General features: G+C 34.9%; 1 protein-coding gene across 1 annotated transcript in view; it reads left to right on the top strand.

Annotated features, from left to right (window-relative positions):
* Nucleotides 1-3933: 3933 nt before the first annotated feature.
* Nucleotides 3934-20831, top strand: part of LOC131076871 (uncharacterized J domain-containing protein C4H3.01) — a 116874-nt gene continuing 99976 nt past the window's right edge. Inside the window, exon 1 of the mRNA XM_058014212.2 lies at nucleotides 3934-4271. Coding sequence (XP_057870195.2) covers nucleotides 4037-4271 — 235 coding nt within the window. The 5' untranslated portion in view covers nucleotides 3934-4036. The remainder of the gene's footprint in view (nucleotides 4272-20831) is intronic.

The following is a 20831-nucleotide window of genomic DNA, read 5'->3' as shown; positions in this document are numbered from 1 at the left end:
TAGCTCCCCCGAGGAGAAAGTGTGGACGACCGACAGGGAAAGAGCGGATGAGGCAGAGACGAGTTCTACTGCTTGGTGAAAGCTTCAGTGGTAGCGTGGAACCAGAGGATGAGTTGCAGGAACTAGAAGACATGCAATAGGAACCAAAGGATGAAATGCAGGTGAACGAACAAACATAGGCAGAGGATGTGAAAGGAAAGAAGGTGGTGGAGGGGGCGTTGAAGAAGGTGAGAACCACCGAATTTTTCTTTTTGTATTGTAAATTTTGTTTCCTACTGTACGAACCGGGTTTGGGTGATAAAATTTTGTCTCTATGGATGTAAAGGATTTTGGGGTTTGATGACGCCCGTTTTGCAAACATGGGCCTGAAATTTTGATATGTACATGTCTTTTTTGAATTAATAAAAAATACACGTTTTACCAATAAAAAAATAATGCTTATTGACTTTATTTATGGAGTTACATTGTGTTGCTTATTGCTTAATAATATCCACGATAGTAAATATATCAAAAGAGGATTTTTTTTAGTTTGATTAATATAGGTACCATCAAGCTTAAGGAAGAAGACATTGTGCATGTTGAATAGTATCTAGATTTCAAAGATGAGTAGGAAAAGGATGAAGAGTAGGACATTCCTATGTTGTAGGACAAGTCCATTGATAAATATGAATATGGTTTGATTGCCTTTGTAATGATCAAGTTGTAGATAAAGTTGAGGTATAGTTTTGAAATATTTTTATTGATCATTAGATTGACCTCTCTATTGTTCAACATTTAATCTTGGATTGAAAGGAGATGGATAACACAACTTAGAATTTACATAAGATTGGTTAATGGTATAATGCTATAATGGAGGATATAAAAAATATGATTGGGTTAGCTATGGGTTTCAAATCTAGCTCTAGAACTCTTACCAAATTATAACGATGAAATATAAATGAACTCTCTTGATTTTACTATATAATATGATGTAATTGGCTCCTTTATTGTCTATCTTGGGTATTGTGATTTTGTGGTTCTTGGCTATTTGGAATTTTGTTGGATCTTGTATTTATGTAGCTCTTGATATCATATCGCATCTCCTCTCCTATTTTGTGAAAGTTATACAATATACAACATACATCCAAGAAGCAATGATGCATCTAGAAATATGTATATAGTACAAAAAAATGACAAATATATGATTTTGTTTAAAATGTAAGAATATTACATTTTTTTATAATACATCTCCAAACGATTGAAGCATTATTCAAAAGCTACATGTTGTAAATGACAATATGAATTTGACATTCTTATGGTTAATCCTTCAAATATTTCTCTTGAGGATATCTAAGAATGATCATTAATTTTAATATATTATAACACCTTCAAAATTGTTTATTTCTTAAAGAGTCACCAAGACATGTTTAAATTAATTTGATGATTTCTGGATTTGACAACGTGATTAATATTTTCATTAACGTTTTGGATCACACTACTTAAAGGTGCTATCAAACAATTAATAGACTCAAATATTTAACACTAGACAACAAAGTACTACACATAAATGAATTTAAGATATATAAATATGTAGTGTGTTAGTGAAAAGGGTATAAATATTCGTGTCTATTGGTCATGTGATAACACTTTTAGGTGGTGCTATTATTTGTCTTATTTTATAGAGTTACAACATATTATAGGCAAACAAAATTATCCTTACTAGCCCTATTTACCAAAGCTGCAAATGCATTTAATCAATTGTAATGTCCATAAAATTCCAAGGTTATCCCATATAAATTATACATGTTTAATGACAATAGAGAAAATGGAGTGGAAGTGCAACTAGACAAACCTTAAAGTTAATAAAACTTAGACATTTAAGAGTAGGGATAACCCACATTACGATTTTTTTTTTTACACTAATTGTATAAACGTATTACAAACATGACATTAATATATACTTATCATAACAATTGATATCACAATGAAATTTTTATGATAAAAATAATTCTAAAATACACTTATAAAACATATCTGAGATGTAATTATGGTGAGAGGCATACCATACAGTTGCAACAAGGGAGTAAACCTATTCATGTACATAATAAAGATTTGGTTGCATTTCGATTTGAGCCAAGGCATTTCGCTTTTACTTGGCATTTGAATTTGTTTTATTTTTTTTGCATTCAACTTTCAATAGGTACAATGGATGCATTTTTTATTTGTTAAATACTTCTTTTGCATTTCACTTTCCTTTTCATGTAGAAAGTGTAGTTTCATGAAATATTTTTAAGCATGGGTTGCCAAATTAAAAAATAGGAGATGAAGTATTTTTTATTGGGTGGATAGCCTATATTATTTATTTCTAATATATGGGGAAATGAAACTTGTTGCATTTTATATGATAACTTTCTCTGTCCATCTAAGTTAGATGGAATATCTTTATAGTCAGATATGCTTTTTATTGGAATTAACTTTGATCTTGACAACAATTTACTTGGCTTGGTGTGAAAAAAAACTATTTGGTGTTTGCAAATTGAAAAAGACAATTTAAAGTTGTAGGAGTCATAACCCTAATTGTAACCCTAATTGAAATCTAATACTAACCCTAAATATAATTAAACCCTTATCATTATAAAACCCTAACCTTGACAGTATCCCTAATCTAGACCTAATTTAACCTTGACCATAACCTAATCTTACCATAATCAATCTTTAATCGTGATTGAACCCTAAATTTAATTAACTACAACCTTAACCCTTAACCTTAATCCCTCTAATTGAATGCCAACCCTAACCTAACCAAAAACTTAACTCTAACCATAGAATTAAACCCTAAGTATAATCAAAACCGGACTAGAATCAAATCCTTACCATAATCAACCCCTAACCGTGATTGAATCCTAACAACAATTAACTTAACCTAACCCTCACTCAAAGATTTACCTCTAATTGAACCCCAACCCTAACCTAATGTTAAATACTAACCCTAATTGTGCTTGAACCATAATGCTAATTAAAATATAAGTCAAACCATATTTGAATCTTGACCATAACCCTAAGATTTATCCCACAATAGTAACTTTAATCACAACCTAACATTAACCTTACCCCTAATTTAAGCTAACCTTATCACTAACCCTACTGTAAATATAATTCAACCCAAGCATTATCCTACAATAGTTTAACCCTCGTTGTAGTATAACCCTAATTTAACCCTAACCTAATGTTAACCCTAACCCAATTGCACTTGAACCATAATGCTAATTAAACTATAACTCAAACCATATTTGAACTTCTAACTATAACCCAAAATTTATCCCACAATACTAACCTTAATCATAACCTAACATTAACCTTAACCTTAATTTAACCTAACCTTAACCCTAACATAATTGAGCCCAAGCATTATCCTACAATAGTAATCCTAATTGTAGCCTAACCTTAACCCTAAATCTAACCATAATTGAGACCTAACCATAACTTAACTCTAACCTTAGAATTAAACCCTACTTACAATTGAACCCTAACCCTAACCCTAACCATGATCCTGATATTATATATGATTACATTAAAATCATGGTTAGGGATCATAAGTATAATATAATAATTATTATATTAACATAATTTTATTTAATAATACAATAGTGTATAATTATGAAATAACTTATTTAATGTCTTTCATATTGTACTATGACTGCTACTAGCTTATAAATATTAATAAAGGAATATCTCTTGACACATTTTATATAAAATATTAATATATATAAACTAGTTTTAATTTTTTTCTCCGTATAAATGTAGTGTGATCTTAAGATACCATAATTTAAATTTTATATATAATACCAAATTTCGTCCCATAAGAATAAAGATATGATCTCCCATTTATAAAATCACAGGAATAGGGTTTTTGCTGAATAAAAAGAAAAAAGGAAAGTTCAATGTATTTTACTGCTTTTTTTTGGATGACCGTTTTACCTTTTGTAGAGCTGAGATTTAAAAGCCCAAAATAACCACTGGCCTCGATTATGATCCGAACTTGCGAAAGTATAGATCGATGGCTGCTTTTAGGGCAGTTTGTCGTCCACATATGGTCGCGTCCTTAATTTGCTGCACCAGGCAATTGACCTTCCATTTTAAGACTCGTCCAGCGAAATTCAGGCCCATTAGTTTTTTGCCTAGTCTGCATCACAACAGGCAAAGATCTGAATTCGGTTTTCGTTTAAACACTAGGGGAATATCAACCGAGGCATCCGCTTGGAATTCTCAACGATCACCATATGAAACTCTTGGTAAGTTCATGCTGCCACCCTCAACTCAATCTGGTTGCATTCCCTTTCCCCTTTTGGTCTACAATTCAAGTTCAACCTTGCCAATGAATTGATTTACAGGCAGTATTTTGGCCAAGAACCCACATCTGAGCTCTTCCCTTTCCATCAAATTCACTCGGTACTTAGACCTGGCTCACTTTTATAACTGGTTATAACCTCATTTGATATTTTCCCATAATTCAAGTTCTGCTTCAACCACAGTTAAACTTTCGGCTAAGAAATTCTGGAACTTTAGGCCTTGTAATATCTGATGGTGACCATCGAAGTCCACTTGGACTTGCACCTGACCTTGTCCTACACCTTACACAAATCTGGTTAGTCAAAATGCCATTTAATCAAAGGTTTATAAGCCCAGGAGGGTTTGTACCTGGAACATCATCATGGGAAGTGCATCCACCTCACCACTAGACTATAGCCTGCTAGATGCTTTTGAATTCAATTGGGCATGTAGTTGTTTATTGACTTTGCTTGGTTATATATTGTTTTATATTTTGACTGAGGCCAAAACTAGGGCCCTTTAGACTTGCAAAACCGATGGGTATTTGAATACACATTTTTTATGGTTTACTTCATGGTATGTGCAGTATGTATGGTTGACTTCCAGAATCACCGTGAAATGGTTTAGGTTTTCATGTTATGTACATGCTTTATGGTTTACTTAATGCTATGTACAGTTTTATGGTTTATTTCTACAATTACCACGTATTGGTTTACAAGATAGGTATTTGTCAATACACCTGATGCAGTTAACAAAACAAAGAATCATGAAAAATTCTTCTAATCTCATTTTGTAGCGTTATTTACCAACAAACCCGATAGAACTGGCACGACAAAACAACGATGAAGTGTGAAAAAACTCAAATTTGCACTCTGTATTACAAACCAATCCCATACATATCACTGGCAACACAAAACGACTACGAATCATGAAAAGGTCACAAAATCCTATTTTGCACTGAGAATATACTATGCATATATGCAGTTGATGTGGTTGGATAACGTTCAGTTAGTATCATCATTAGCTGCAGTAGATCATATCGGTCAATGATATGCACCTATGCCTGGCCCAGAGAACATTTTTGGCCTCTTATGCCAGCTTGATTATTCTCGAGGTATCTTAAATATGTGATTTGAAGGTTATTTGTGACGACCTTTCCAACGTTTGATATAAACCATGCTGCATTAAGATGGTTATAGTTTTGATTTCCTTGTCAAGAACAATGGTGCAGTAAGATGTTTCATCTGTTTAAATACTAATAGCATATTAGCATTCAGAGGCTGATCCTTAGGGCTCAAAACAGGAGAAGAGAGCTGAAAGGGCCCTCGTTTTGCATCAAATACAACATCACAACTGAATATGAGACGATCAGTGTCTACATCAATCGACCGATAAGCTTTGTGATTATCATTGTAGCCCATGAACATGAGTTTTTGGCTCCTGGAGTCCAGTTTTGTGCACTTGGCATTTGGAATCCAAACATAAGTAGTAGAGCCAAAGACCTTCAAATGACTGATTTTGGGCTTCCTTCCAAACCAGGCTTCCTCTAGGATCATCTTCTTAATGGCTTGTGTGGGAGACCGGTTCAGAAGATAAATGACAGTATGAACTGCTTCAACCCAAAATTGTTTTGGAACATTTTTGTACTCCAACATAGACTAGACTATCTTGGTGATTGTGCGGTTTCTCCGCTCAACAACACTGTTTTGCTAAGGGGTGTAAGGTGTGGTAAGTATTCTTCGGGATTTTAAAGACCCCCCTCTATCAATTTTCTTGTTCAGCCAATAGGGGAGGGGCTGATCCAAAATAGTGGACTTATACTTCACTTGTTTCGGTCAGAAAGATTTGCGACACTCGGAGAAGTAGATAGATAGAACAAAGTTTTTTTTTCATAATTGTATCCTTATTTATCGTTATGCGGGACCTAGGACTTATTAAGTACTCGAAATCTGCTTATCCGAAATTCGAATAATAGTAGGATCGAGTCGGAGAAAAAACTTTGTAAAAGTATCCTTATCTATGAGGGGAGAGCGTATGAAAAATGTAACTGATTCTTTCATTTCCCTATCCTCTGCTGAGGGTTTCGGGTTAAATACCAATATTTTAGAAACAAATATAATAAATCTCAGTGTGGTGCTTGGTGTACTGATCTATTTCGGAAAGGGAGTGTGTGCGAGTTGTATATTTGAATAATCCAGCTGGATCCAACCAACTGCACTCTGTAGATAGAAAAGTGCATGATCTCAATGAATTACTTCTAAAAGGGAAAAAAATATGGAAGAACTATAGCATTTTGTAATTGATTGGGAAATTTTATTACAATCCCAACCAACAAGAGAAAATCTTTAGAATGGTTAAAGCTAAACTGCTTGAAGTCCAAGCACAACTGGGTACTCTTTCCACCGCTGTGCTAATATGAGAAGGGTTCAAAGGCATAGTTGGAGGTTGATCCGATATATAACATTCATATCAATGGAATTATTCAATCTATCTACTGAAAAATAGTCCTAATCTCCCATCCAATTTTTTGGGTTTAAATGCGGAACCGACGACCTACACAAAAGCGAATTTATTCAAGAAAAAGTAAATAGGAAATATGAATGAAAAGAAAAAAAGAAGAAAAAGAAAAAAGAAGAAAAAGAAAAAACAACTTTGTTGATAATAAAAAATCCCTTTTGGCAAAAGAGCCCTTCGTAGATTTTGGTCTTTGATAGATTGATTTTATTTTTATACATAATATGAACGAAAAGGGCAGGCTCAGTAAAAAAAAAGCCGAGCGGGAGAGCCGAATGAATCGAAAGGTTCGTGTTCGGTTTGGGAAGAGATTATCCATTCGTTCAACTTATGAATAGATAATCTACTTTCATTAAGTAATCTATTAGATAACCGTAAACAGAAAATATCAAGTACTATTCAGAGTTCTGAAGAACTGTGTAAAGGCGCTGCTAATCAACTTGAGCAAGCCCGGGCTCACTTACGGGAAGTAGAAAGGCGGGTACGCGAAATTCGGGTAAATGGATATTCTCAAATACAACAAGAAAAAATTGATCTTATCAATGTTGCTTCTATTAATTTGAAACAATTAGAAAATTTAAAGAATGAAACCATTCACTTGGAACAAGAAAGAGTAATTGAACTGGTTCAAAAACAAATTTCTTACCAAGCTGTCCAAAGAGCTCTAGGAACTCTGAATAGTCGTTTGAATAGCGAGTTACATTTACGTACGATCGAGCATAATATCGACCTGCTCCTAGCGATGAAAAACATAACTGATTAACAGTATATACAATATAGGTCTTATTTTTCAAAAGAGAATTAACTAGTGTTAATGGTAACTATTCGACCCGATCAAATCAGTAGTATAATACGTAAACAGATTGAACAATATAATAGGTCCAAGTTGTTTATATTGGTACTGTACTTCAAGTAGGGGATGGCATTGTTCGTATTCATGGTCTTGATAAAGTAATGGCAGGGGAATTAGTAGAATTCATAGATGGTATAGTAGGTATTGTCCTAAATCTAGAATTAGATAATGTTGGAGCTGTATTAATGGGTGATGGCTTGATGATACAAGAGGGCAGTTCTGTAAGAGCAACAGGAAAAATTGCTCAGATACCAGTAAGTGATGCTTATTTGGGTCGAGTTGTAAATGCGCTAGCTCAACCTATTGATGGTAAGGGGAAGATTTCATCTTCCGAATCTTGATTGATCGAATCTCCTGCCCCAGGTATTATTTCAAGACGTTCTGTATATGAACCTCTTCAAACGGGTCTTATTGCTATTGATTCTATGATCCCTATAGGATGCGGTCAGCGAGAATTGATTATCGGGGACAGGCAGACCGGTAAGACGGCAGTAGCTATAGATACGATTTTAAATCAAAAAAATCAGAATGTAATATGTGTTTATGTCGCTATTGGCCAAAAAGCTTCTTCCGTAGCTTAGGTAGTTAATACCTTCGAAGACCGTGGTGCAATGGAGTATACCATTGTGGTAGCGGAAACTGCGGATTCTCCTGCTACAAAACTCTCTAATCAAAATTCATTGGGAGCTTCTTTTTACAAAGCAAATACATTTGAATTTTTAGATTATTTACACCGTCCTCGTTTAAATTATAAAAAAAGATTAGCTTCTTACATGGAGAGGATTCGTATCAAAAATAAGAATGTAAGCACTCGATCGAGCAGGCCGACGGTCGATGCTGCGATCCTCACGATCACGAGCAAAATCACGAATAAAATGAGCAAAACTACTATCATGGGCATCAGCATCGTCATGAACAAACAATGTATCTAATGTATCTGAAAAACCGAGTCCTTCTACGCCGATTTCGTCGATAAGACCAAACTCTACTGCTTGCTCTGGTGTCATATAAAATAGAAGAGATATGCCCCTCTATTAATAAAATAACATATTCTAATCAATACCTAAATAACCCAAATTCCAACTGTGATGCAGTTGATATTGACTAATCCGAGGTATTTTGATTTGTCGAGAACAATTGATGCATCACAAAATAAACATCAGAACAAGGAAAAATAGTTTTACACCAATTTGGTTAATGAAAATGATCCAATAGAAATAGTTAGAACGTAACTATTGAAACAATAAAATTGTTTCCATATCAAGTGAATACAAAAAACTTTTTGTAAGATTTTCGTTATCGAAAACTTACGGCAGCTTGCCAAGCAAAGGCTAATATCATGGGCATCAGCATCGTCATGATCTTTACATCATTTTTATTCATTGGAGAATCAAAATGCTAGTTATCCTCAACCTCCATATTTGTTACATTAGATACATTAGATACATTGTTTGTTCATGACGATGCTGATGCCCATGATATTAGCCTTTGCTTGGCAAGCTGCCGTAAGTTTTCGATAACGAAAATCTTACAAAAAGTTTCTTGTATTCACTTGATACGGAAACAATTTTATTGTTTCAATAGTTACGTTCTAACTATTTCTATTGGATCATTTTCATTAACCAAATTGGTGTAAAACTATTTTTCCTTGTTCTGATGTTTATTTTGTGATACATCAATTGTTCTCAACAAATCAAAATACCTCGGATCAGTCAATATCAACTGCATCACAGTTGGAATTTGGGTTATTAGGTATTGATTAGAATATGTTATTTTATTAATAGACGGGCATATCTTTGATATTTATTAAAGAACGAGTAAGGATGAGAATTTATCTATGTATTCCAAATTTTCTTCTATTTTATATGACACCAGAGCAAGCAGTAGAGTTTGGTCTTATCGACGAAATCGGCGTAGAAGGACTCGGTTTTTCAGATACATTAGATTCATTTAGAAAGGGAAGGAAAAAGTCAATCAAATTCCGAGAAGCTTTGTAAAGTGCTTCTTTAGGAGCTAATCCTCCATTCGTCCATATTTCAAGAAATAGAATTTCTTGTGTCTCATTTTCGCTCCAATAGGAGTGAATACTGTAATTTACATTTTGAACAGGGGCAAAGGCAGCATCTATAGGAAAGACAAAGGCAGCATCTATAGCAAAAATTTCATCCTTAGGATTGTAATTATTTGGATTTTGAATAATATATCCGCGGCCTTTTTCAATTTGTAATGATATATCTAAGGTAACGCTTAATTCCATGTGTTGCACAGAAGTTGGAGGAATCAGAAGAACAAAATTCCCCTCCATTGTCTAACCTAAGAGTGACTATTTGACACCCCGACTCTTTTTCCACTAAGGCCTTAAACTTTTGAAACATGATAAACACCTTTGATTTGTTTTTAAGAAAATACACCCACATTCTTCTAAAATCATTGACAAATAATAGAAAATACTTGGACCAAGTAACTGATGGAGTGTTCATCGGCCCACAGACATCTGCATGTACTAGATGCAAAATTTTGCAGTCTCTCCAAGAATCATCATCGAAAAATGGAGTTCAATGCTGCTTTCCAGCCTGACAAGCTTAGCAAACTCCATGATTCTGAGTCCGAATCTTTAGGTTAGCCAACAACTAGACCCTCTCAAACTCTCTGAGAGAGATAGTGTACATTCAGGTGGCCATATTGCTAATGCCATAGATTGCTGATGGAAGAACTTTTGGCTGCCATGGCGTGCTCCTGAGAATAACTAGTATCAACAAGTCTAAAAGGCCCATGATCCTCAAGGCCAACAACAATTGCAGTGCAAGTCTCCTTGTCAACAATGCTGCACTTGTGCGAACTAAAGACGACATCTAGTTGTGGAGAATGGCGCATGATCTAACTGACTGGCAGGAAATTGACTTCCATCCTTGGGACAAGGTATACATTGAGAATTATCAAATTTATCCCTCCAGACGTGATTTGAATGTTGCCCTTTCTGACAACAATATTTTCTTCGCCTCCTCCAAAGATTATTGAATAGTGAAAGGCATGTATTCTGTAAACCAATCCTGATGATGTGTGAAGTGTCGAGAGGTACCAGAGTCAATATACCAGGCATATGATTTGACATGATCAGATGGGCATTTGGCCATGAATGCATAGAAGGTAGACTCATTCCGTTCAAAATGTGTGGCCTTTTGCCGAGACCCTCCTTGTCTAGATTGCGTAGATGCCTGTCATTTCTTGCAATCTTTTTTCATATGGCCATGCTTATGACAATAGTTGCATTGAATATTCTTCTTAGGATTCTCCAGAGGTTTGCCTTGGCTTTTTTGCTGGAAGGACTTGCCTTGGCTTTTTTACTAGGACTTGCCTTTGCCCTTGTCCTTATTTGAAGCTTTGGCAATAAATGCCTGTTCAGTAGAGGAAGTACTGGTGCTGCTACCAAACTGTTGTTTCCATCTATCTTGTTGCAAAAGCTTGTTGTAGAGATCAGGAAACTTTAGGTCAACATTCTTTGATGTAATGTTGAGCATCTCAATAAAATGTTCATTAGATTTTGGTAGACTTTTTAGAGTTATAACCACCATTTCTTCCTCCATTTTTCGACCAATCGTCTTCAGCTGATCACAAATGTCCTTAATCTTCGTAAGATGCTCCTGTAGAGACATCTTCTCATCCATCATGATTGAAAAGAGCATGTTCTTGAAAAAGAACACTTTGCTCTTGTTTGACGTTTCATGGAGATCCTTCAAGTGGGTCCAGATCTTTGTAGCTATTTTCTTGGAAGGGACTTGTGGTAGCTGTTTGTCAATGACAGACAATTTGAGGAGCATGACAGCTTCATGGTTGCACTCATCATACTTGTCTTGATCTTTTCCCGCTGTTGAGGGTCGAGATTGAGTACCCAAAATGACCTCATCAAGACATCGATATTCAAAGATGATTAACATGCGTTGTTTCCACGTGTTGTAGTTGTGGTTGTTGAACTTCTGACTACTCTCTAGCATAATGTTGGTTAAAGATGCCATCACAAATACCGAGGTCAAAGCGAGTCAACCTTGCGAAGGCACAAAAAATGAGGCAAAATATTTTGATTTAAAATCAGATAAAAAAAATAGCCGACATAGATCCCAAGGCACAAATCTCGAGGCATTGATGAAAAACAACAGAGACATGTATTGACCAAAAAGATGGCATAGAATCCAAGGTGCAAAAATCCTAGGTCGTCAAACCCTAGGCAATAGAAAAAATCACCCATTATTTTGAGAACTTCAGTGTTGCTGGCACAAACCCTAGGTGCAAAAAAATATCCTTGATGTGAAACAAAAAGAACTGAACGATTTTCGTAGGTTGCAGAAACTGTTAAAATAATATTAATATCTATAATATAATGGTCATCTTCTATTCTTAGTGGTCATCTCAGTTGTCGGCTTATTTAGCTATTTAGCTTTTTAGCTGACTTATTTAGCTTTTTTAGTGCGTTACGTGAAACTATTGCTTCTTTATTAAAGATGCATAGTTAGTTTTTTGTTATTTAGCTTTTTAGCTTTTTAGTTTTCACTTAAACGATGTGTTCTTAATTTAGAATGCCGCCTTGTAATCTCTATATATACGCTTGTATATTGTTGAATAGATTATTTGATTATTTTGAGCAATCAATTTTTCATGGTATCAGAGCGGGTCAATGGGCTTCTCTAGGATTTGGCAAATTTTTTAATAAAAGTTCGTGGAGGCTACCCGGAAGTAATTTCCAGAATTTTTTTTCAGTGCTGCAATTTTTGTGGGCGTTTTCTTAAGCTGTAATTCGAGGTTCTTCTTGCAGGGTTCGAGGGTTTCGTTTTTGCTAGTCAAGAAGTTTTTTTTTGCAGGTTCCGGCTAGGGTTTGTGCTTTTCAAATTTTTTCAGAATTTGTGGTTTTTACTCCGCATGATTTTCTAGCTCAGGGTCGCATTTGTTTTTTGGCCTGTCTAGGGTTTTTGGGCGACTGTGTATTCTCTGTGTTTGGCCCACCTATGGTTTTCGGGCGACTATGTATTCTTTGTGTTTGGCCCACCTATGGTTTTCGGGCGACTGTTTATTCTCTATGTTTTACTGCGACTTGCAGATTTTTTAGTCACGATTTTCATAGGTTTCATACTCGCGTTTTTGGCGCGTGATTTTTTTCTAGATTTCCGCGTTTTTCTTGTGACAGCGGTTCTGTTTTGACGCGATTTTTGTGTTCCATGAAGGGTTTTTTGCGGTGTATTATTCCCGCATTTTTTGTCTGCATTTTGGGTTTCACAAGCAGTGCCAATAGTTTATTTTTCGTGTTTTTTTTACCCACGATTCTCTACGCGTATTTTGCGTGATTTATTCTCCACGACGGCCTTTTCAGCATCGTTTCGTGCTTTCCTGTGCACGAATTAGGTTATTTTGTGGATTTCGTGAGGATTTTTTGATTATTCAATTTGCAATTTTTACCAACAACGCGCGACGCAATTTTTTCGCGTTTAAACCCACGTTTTTTTTGGCGGATTTCGCTTCGTGGGAGGGTTTTTGGATTCTTCAAACAATGACCTGATTTTTTTTACTATTTAAAAAAAAATAAATCGCGACACCTGCAACTAGGGTTTTATAATTTTTTATTTTTGGCGGGTTTTATTATTTTTTCACCTCAAAAAAAAAAATTAAGCTTGGGTTTTTAATATTTTTCCCTAAAAATAAAAATTATTTTGGTTTTTTATATTTTTTTACCTTAAAAAAAAATATTATTTTTTTGCAGATTATTATTTTTTGATTTTTTTCAGAAGATTTTTCAGGGTTCAAAAAATTTGCAGGAAATTTTAATTTCTGGGTTTTTCAGCAAACCTTGAAATTTGTGCATTGGGATTTGCGCCTCGAATTCCACTCCAGGGTTTCAGATTCATTTTGCAGCTGCTTCTATTTTGATTTTTAATCAGATTCTTTTGTCTCATTTCTTCACTAGGTTGACCTCATTCAACCTTGGTTTTTGTGATGGCATCTTTGACCAACATCATGTTGGAACACAGTCAGCAGTTCAACAACTGCCACAACACTTGGAAACAACGCATGTTCACGATATTTAAATATCGTTGCCTTGATCATATTGATTTGGGCCAGTCCTCTTGTTCTATAGGTCCCAGGGTTTTCACTTTTTTTTCCTCAAAAATTGTTCGCAGGGTTTATAATTTTTCCTTCAAAATTCTCATCTGTAATCCGCAAAGTTTGCGTGGGATTTCCAGGGTTTTCACATTTTTTTCCCTCAAAAATTGTTTGTAGGGTTTATAATTTTTTCCTAAAAAATTCTCATGTGTAATCCGCAAAGATTGCGTGGGATTTCTAGGGTTTTCATGATTTTTTCTTGAAAAATTGTTTGCAAGGTTTTTTACGATTTTTTCCTCAAAATCCGTAATACACAAAGTTCGTGTGGGATTTGTGAGTCGCGAAGTTCTCTGGTTTTGATCGATTTTTGTCCTCAAAAATCGTGCTTTGCGGCAATCAGTTTTGGGTCCCACTGCTAGGGCGAACATTTGCAACCGTGGTATCTTGCAGTCTGTTTTGGAGTTGTTGGAGCAAACAGTGCTTAGTACTCTTCTGCAAAAGGGTTTGCTGATTTTTCCTCAAAATCATGGTTTCAGGCTTTAGTAATTCGCATTTGCCAGATCTCTAATTTGCGTGTGAGGACTTAATTAGTTTGGATGGCTTTTGGTACTCTTGGTGATTACATTTTGTAGATCTTGGGAAGGTCTTCGTAGCAGCAGAGTGTTTTTTGCATTTGTGATCATAACATTTGCAGTGTCTTTTGTAGGGTATTGAGTATGATGATCTGTAGGGTATTGTGTACGATGACCATTAGGGAGGGTGTTAAAATAATATTAATATCTATTCTATAATGGTCATCTTCTATTCTTAGTGGTCATCTTAGTTGTCAGCTTATTTAGCTATTTAGCTATTTAACTTTTTAGTCGATTTATTTAGCTTTTTTAGTGCGTTCAGTGAAACTATTGCTTCTTTATGAAAGACGCATAGTTAGCTTTTTATTATTTAGCTTTTTAGCTTTTAAGTTTTTACTTAAACGACTTGTTCTTAATTTAGAATGTCGTCTTGTAGTCTCTATATATATGCTTGTATATCGTTGAATAGATTATCTGATTATTTTGAGCAATCAATTTTTCAGAAACGTGGATGAAAATGGTAGGAAAAACATAGAGAAAATGCACGGCAAAAATAACCACGAATCTTGTAGAAAACGGATGCCAAGATCAGCAAAACTTGTCGCAAGAAAACTTAAATGAATCTCGATGCCATAAATCATAGTTGTGCGGGAAGAAACATAAAAGAAATCCGACGCGGCACAGAAAATTTGTTGTGATTTTTAGAGGAAGAAAAAAACTCGGTGGTCGCAGCAAACAAATTTGGTGCAGGAAACAATTACAAAACAGTGCGACTCTAGACGTGTGTTTATCGCCACAAAAACCTTTGCGAAAACAGAGAAGAGCCCGTGATTTGCAGAAGCAAAAAAATAAAATGCGATTTGCAGACAAAACAAAACCTGCGATTGAAATATTTCGTAAAAAACTTTCTGTGATTTTCAGCAAACCCAAAAATAGACCTTCGAAAATTCTTAGAATCAATCAACGAAAGACAAAACCTTCGAATTTGATCACTAAAATAATCACTAAAAAAATTCTTTCAAAAATTTTTAGAATTCTAAACAAATTTTTATTTAAAAAATTTGCAAAAGAATTCATCCTGCTTTGATACCATGTTCTGGTAATTGGATGACTCATTAATGATAAGGAAGCTACATATATAGTCAATTATAGGATGATGTTTTTAAAAGAAACAATCGTAAACTAAACATAATTAGAAACTATCTAATCTAACTAGAAAATATTAAAATACATTATTTGACCATTAAATAACTAATGAAATACCTTAATAATATGAACAATCTTGAATATAAAGTGAGATTCTTCATTGATTTGTGTCGATGATGTATTAGCTTGATTGTTAAATCCCAATCTTATGAAACATCAGACGGTGATCCTTGAAGTGAACCATTTTTTTGAAAGGGCCTTAATGATGGTCTTTCTCGGGTTGACCTTTGAAGATTATATCAGTTCTCCTAATGAATACTGGAGGATGATTTCTTAGGAAGAATTAGACACATGGTTGTACATTTTGTTCTCTGATCACATAAGTGTAGTAGGATACTTATTTAGGAATATGTTTACTATAAAGCATCAAGAGATCTTATATTGACATTTTCATAAAGTAATTTTAGATACACATGGAGTAGACATGCTAGAACCACATCAAGTAAGAACCAAACACAGAGAAGACACATAAAAACACAAAGCATACACATAAATATATGCAAACACGAAGCATACACATAAATACGCATATTGTCTGTAGAGCACACAAAAAATATTGAGAGGGGGGAGGGGGGGGCTGAATCAGTATTTTAACTTTTTAGATAAAAACCACATAGAGGAATGTAAAAAGTACACATAAACCCAAGAACTCAAAATTTCACGTAGAAAACCCTTTCGAGTAAAAAACCACGACCGACCAAAATCTTTCAATAGCCAAATGGGCACCAACCTTGTTTACATAAGTGAGCACCAACTCACTAAGAGCATCAACCCTCTTTGAAACACCAACTTCATACAATAGAGGCACCAACCTCAAATTTAGAAAAGATTGAATATGCAAATACTAATCACACTTAGAACACATACACGATCATACTGAAAATGACGAAAACACATACAGTGAGAGCACTTTTTAGTAATTCTATAGCTGCAATTTGATTCCAGTTGACACTTTGTTCATTTACTTCAGTTCCACATTTACACTTCTGAACTTGTATCAAAATCCTTGACAAACAAACCAAGTACATGAAAAATTAACTCCAAATCTAGACTCCATAGATAGATCTTACTGTGTATTTAGAGGGCTTGAAGGCTTCACACAACTGAACACATACTCCAGTAGATATACCTCCTATCAAATCAGCTTGAAATATTTGCTATCTTATATTTTTAATTGCTACAAACAGCGCACAACTCAGCATGTGGCTTAACAGTCTTTTATCTGTCTTTTCATCACAACCTGTGCCATTGTCTTAACACGTACACATACGCTTTTGTTCCTTCAATTACCTAAAATGAAGCTTCAACACCTCTTTCTTTTACATATAGCTCAGTTCTGCAAATGCATATTTTATTGCCCAAAGATGAATAACAATAGTCCAAGTTCACTTTAAGTCTCTATTGATTCCTGCTACCACTGCCCACGTACAAGTATGATGAGTTGAACGATGCCATATTTTCATTCCAGTCAACCAAGGAGTTACTCACGATCGACACTTTTTCTCTCAATCTACTCTTTTACTTCTGCACTCTTTTGACTTGAAGCTCTTCCTTGTTTGTTTGCCAAGTTGACACTCTTTAGACACAATAGCTGAAGGTTTAGCAAGCTGCGGCATATCTTTAACAACTTCCTTTTTGCTGATTTGAATAAGATTATCAAAATTCATGTGTCCAAATCTTTTGTGCCATAGCCAAGCTTCATCTAGCTGACTTAAACAACACTCTTCACTTTTAATGTCATAAAAAATATACAAATTGTTAGCTGCCCCACTAGCAACAACAATGTGTTTACCATCTTTGCTGATTTCACAACAATTTGAATTAAAAAAGCAAGTTATGTCCTTGATCGCACAACTAACTTACACTTGACAAATTCTGTTTGAGACCACCTACATATAAAACATTTTCAACTTTTGTCTCACCATCATTTAGAATAAGTGTGCCTTTACCTGCTACCTTTGCAGAGGAGTTACCACCAAATCTAACTTTGCCTCCATTCATCTTCTTAAGGGTCAGAAATTTACTTTTATCTCTAGTCATATGCTTGGAGCAGCCACTGTCAACATACCAAATGTCCTTTTCATTGTGTGCAAGAAAGACTGTTTATACAATTAAAGATTCTTCTAGGACTTGTTTCTCCTTTTTCCTCCAAACTTTGGTACTCTCCTTTGCTTTGCCCTTTGTATCTACCTTCTTGGAGAAATCTGCTACACCACTTTTACAAACTCTTGTAGAGTGTCCAAAGTTATTACACTTGTAACATATAACAATGTAGTTTCTCAAAGGAGCAAAATAATTCCTATTCACGAGTCTGAAATCTTTTCTAGCAAACACTCTCTACAATTGATTGCTTTGTGTCCAAAATAATTACAAGTATAACAATAACCATAAAAAAAGAATTGTTAAACCTAGTCATAAGTCCTTGTTAGAAGATAGGATACCTTTTGAAGGCATCATTTTTGATTCTTGATGATGAATCCTTTGTATTATCAGCATTGGTTTTTCATTGTTCTTCTTTAGAAGATTTAGAACATTGACCTTCTTCAAGGCCAGCTCCACTCTTATTAGATTGTTTCTGTTGGGGTAAGATGCCATTTAAAGACAAAGAACTTTTCTAATTTATATTCTCATGATTCAACAATGTTGAAGATTTATTTAACTTCTTGAGTGAAACTATTAGCTTCAAGTTTCTCACAATTTTCTTCTTTAACCTTGAGCTGACTTGTGATTTCTTCTTCCATTCTCTTTGCTTCTTCAATTTGAACCTTCATATGTACTATCAACTTTACTGCATCCTCTAAGGCTTGAGATTTTTTAGATTTTTTTTCACTCTCTTCTTGTAACAACAACTTTAAGCCCTGATTTTTCTTTCAGCTTCTTGATTTCATTTAGAGCTCTTGCTCAAGATCAACTTCTTCCTCTTCTTGAACAAAGTAGTCATCTTCTTCTTGGTTTTCAGTAATAGTTTCTTCTAGAGCCATGAATAGAATCCCATCATTTAAGGACTCCTCTTCAGTCGCATCTAATGAACAATTTTCCTCCTTAGAGTAGAAACTCCTTTTGAAGTTATGAGTCTTTTTTCCTTTCCCAAGTATTTCTTTTTACCAAACTTAGGCTTCTTTTCAAAACTGTTTGTCCTCATCCTTCTCATATGGACATTTGGCTGCAAAATGTCCTACCTTGCCACAATTAAAGCATTTTAAAGGCAAGTTTAAAGGTAACTTGCCTTTATATTTTCAAGAATCCCTTTTTAATTTTCTCACAAAGTGTGCCTCTTCACAATCAAATTCTCCATCAGAACTTTCACTAGACACAAGTTCCTTATCTTTACTTTTCTTTGAGGCTTTGAAGGTTGTCTTCTTTTTAGATGAGGACTTAGTATTTGTTCTCATCTCATAGGCAGTAAGAATACCATGGAGCTTGTCGAGAATCATTTTGTCAAGATTAGCTATCTCCTCAATTGCTGAAACTTTTGCATCAAATCTCAAGGGTATAGACCTTAAAATTTTCTGAACTACATTACTATCCTCAAGCTTCTCTCCTAAACCCTTTAAAGAGTTTACAACTCCATCAACTCTCAAAATGTAGGCAGCGACGTTCTCTTCTTCTTGGATTTTAAGACTTTCAAACTGCATTCTGAGTCTAAAGTTTGGCCTTTTTAACCTTGTCATCTCCTTCATACGACTTTTGAAGTTTCTCCCACATGTCCTTAGCAATATCACAATGCATAACCTTCACAAATTTAGTCTTTGAAAGACCACATAAGATAGCATTCATGGCCTTTGCATTGCTTTCAAAGCTTTCTTTCCATCAGTATCGGTTGGAGGAGTTGAAGGGATTATATAACCATTAACTATGTTCATCCAGACATCAAAACCAAGAGACATTAGATAGGTCTTCATTCGTACACTTCAGAATGCATATTTAGAGCCATCAAACAAAGGTGCTCTTTTTGTAGCAAGGGCATTCATTGTGTGCTATTAGGATCAACCTCCAATTTTTTAAGCTCTGTTTCCGAAGGTATTTGGCTCTGATACCAATTGAAGAGCACACGAAAAATATTGAGAGGGGGGTGAATCAATATTTTAACTTTTTAGATAAAAACCACATAGAGGAATGTAGAAAGGACACATAAAACCAAGAACTCAAAGTTTCACATGGAAAACACTTTCGGTAAAACACGACGGCAGATTAAAATCTTTCAATAGCCAAATGGGTACCAACCTTGTTTACATAAGTGAGTACCAACTCATTGAGAGCACCAACCCTCTTTCAAGCACCAACTTCATACAGTTGAGGCACCAACCTCAAATTTAGAAAAGATTCAGTGTGCAAAAACTAATCACACTTAGAACACATACACAATCATATTGAAAATGATGGAAACACATACAGTGAGAGCACTTTTCAGTAATTCTGTAGCTGCAGTTTGATTCCAGTTGACACTCTATTTATTTACTTTACTTCCACATTTACACTTCTGAACTCCAAACCAAACCTTAACTCCAAATCCAGACTCCATAGATAGATCTTACTGTGTATTCAAAGTGCTTGAAGGCTTTCACATAGTTGAACTTATACTCTAGTTACCTAGTAGATATACCTCCTATCAAATCAGCTGAAATGTTTGCTATCTTATATTTGTAACTGCTACAAACAGCACACAACTCAGCACGTTGCTTAACAGTCTTTTATCTGTCTTTTCATCACAACATGTGCCATTATCTTAACACGTACACATACATTTTTGTTCCTTCAATTACCTAAAATGAAGCTTCGACACCTATTTCTTTCACATATAGCTCAGTTCTGCAAATACATATTTTATTGCCCAAAGATGAATAACAATAGTCCAAGATCACTTTAAATCTCTATTGATTCCTGCTACCACTGCCCATGTATAGGTATGATGAGTTGAATGATGCCACATTTTCATTCCAGTCAACCAAGGAGTTACCCACGACCCTCACTTTTCTCTCGATCTGCTCTTTTACTTCTGCAATCTAAGAGAAGGGTAAAAACACACAAATGCCTTCCTTAAGGGCCACAAATTTTCTAGAGACCTCCTGTCTATGGCAAGAAGTGATAAAATTAGCAAAGCAAAAGCTCTGGCTTTGGAGCTTATTCGACCTTTCTTAATCTCCCACAAACTGAAATCTTCATCCCACGACTTGCTTATAGTAGCACTTCGCAATGTTCCGTACACAACTTTTCATCAAACACACACAAAAAATAAACGTCTAATAAAATTGAAGCAATTTCTTTAACCTGCTTCATATTAGATGAAATCA

The sequence above is a fragment of the Cryptomeria japonica genome, chromosome 10 (genome assembly GCF_030272615.1).
Source record: "Cryptomeria japonica chromosome 10, Sugi_1.0, whole genome shotgun sequence".
Taxonomy (NCBI): Eukaryota; Viridiplantae; Streptophyta; class Pinopsida; order Cupressales; family Cupressaceae; genus Cryptomeria; species Cryptomeria japonica.
This window is presented reverse-complemented; position numbering and strand designations above follow the sequence as displayed.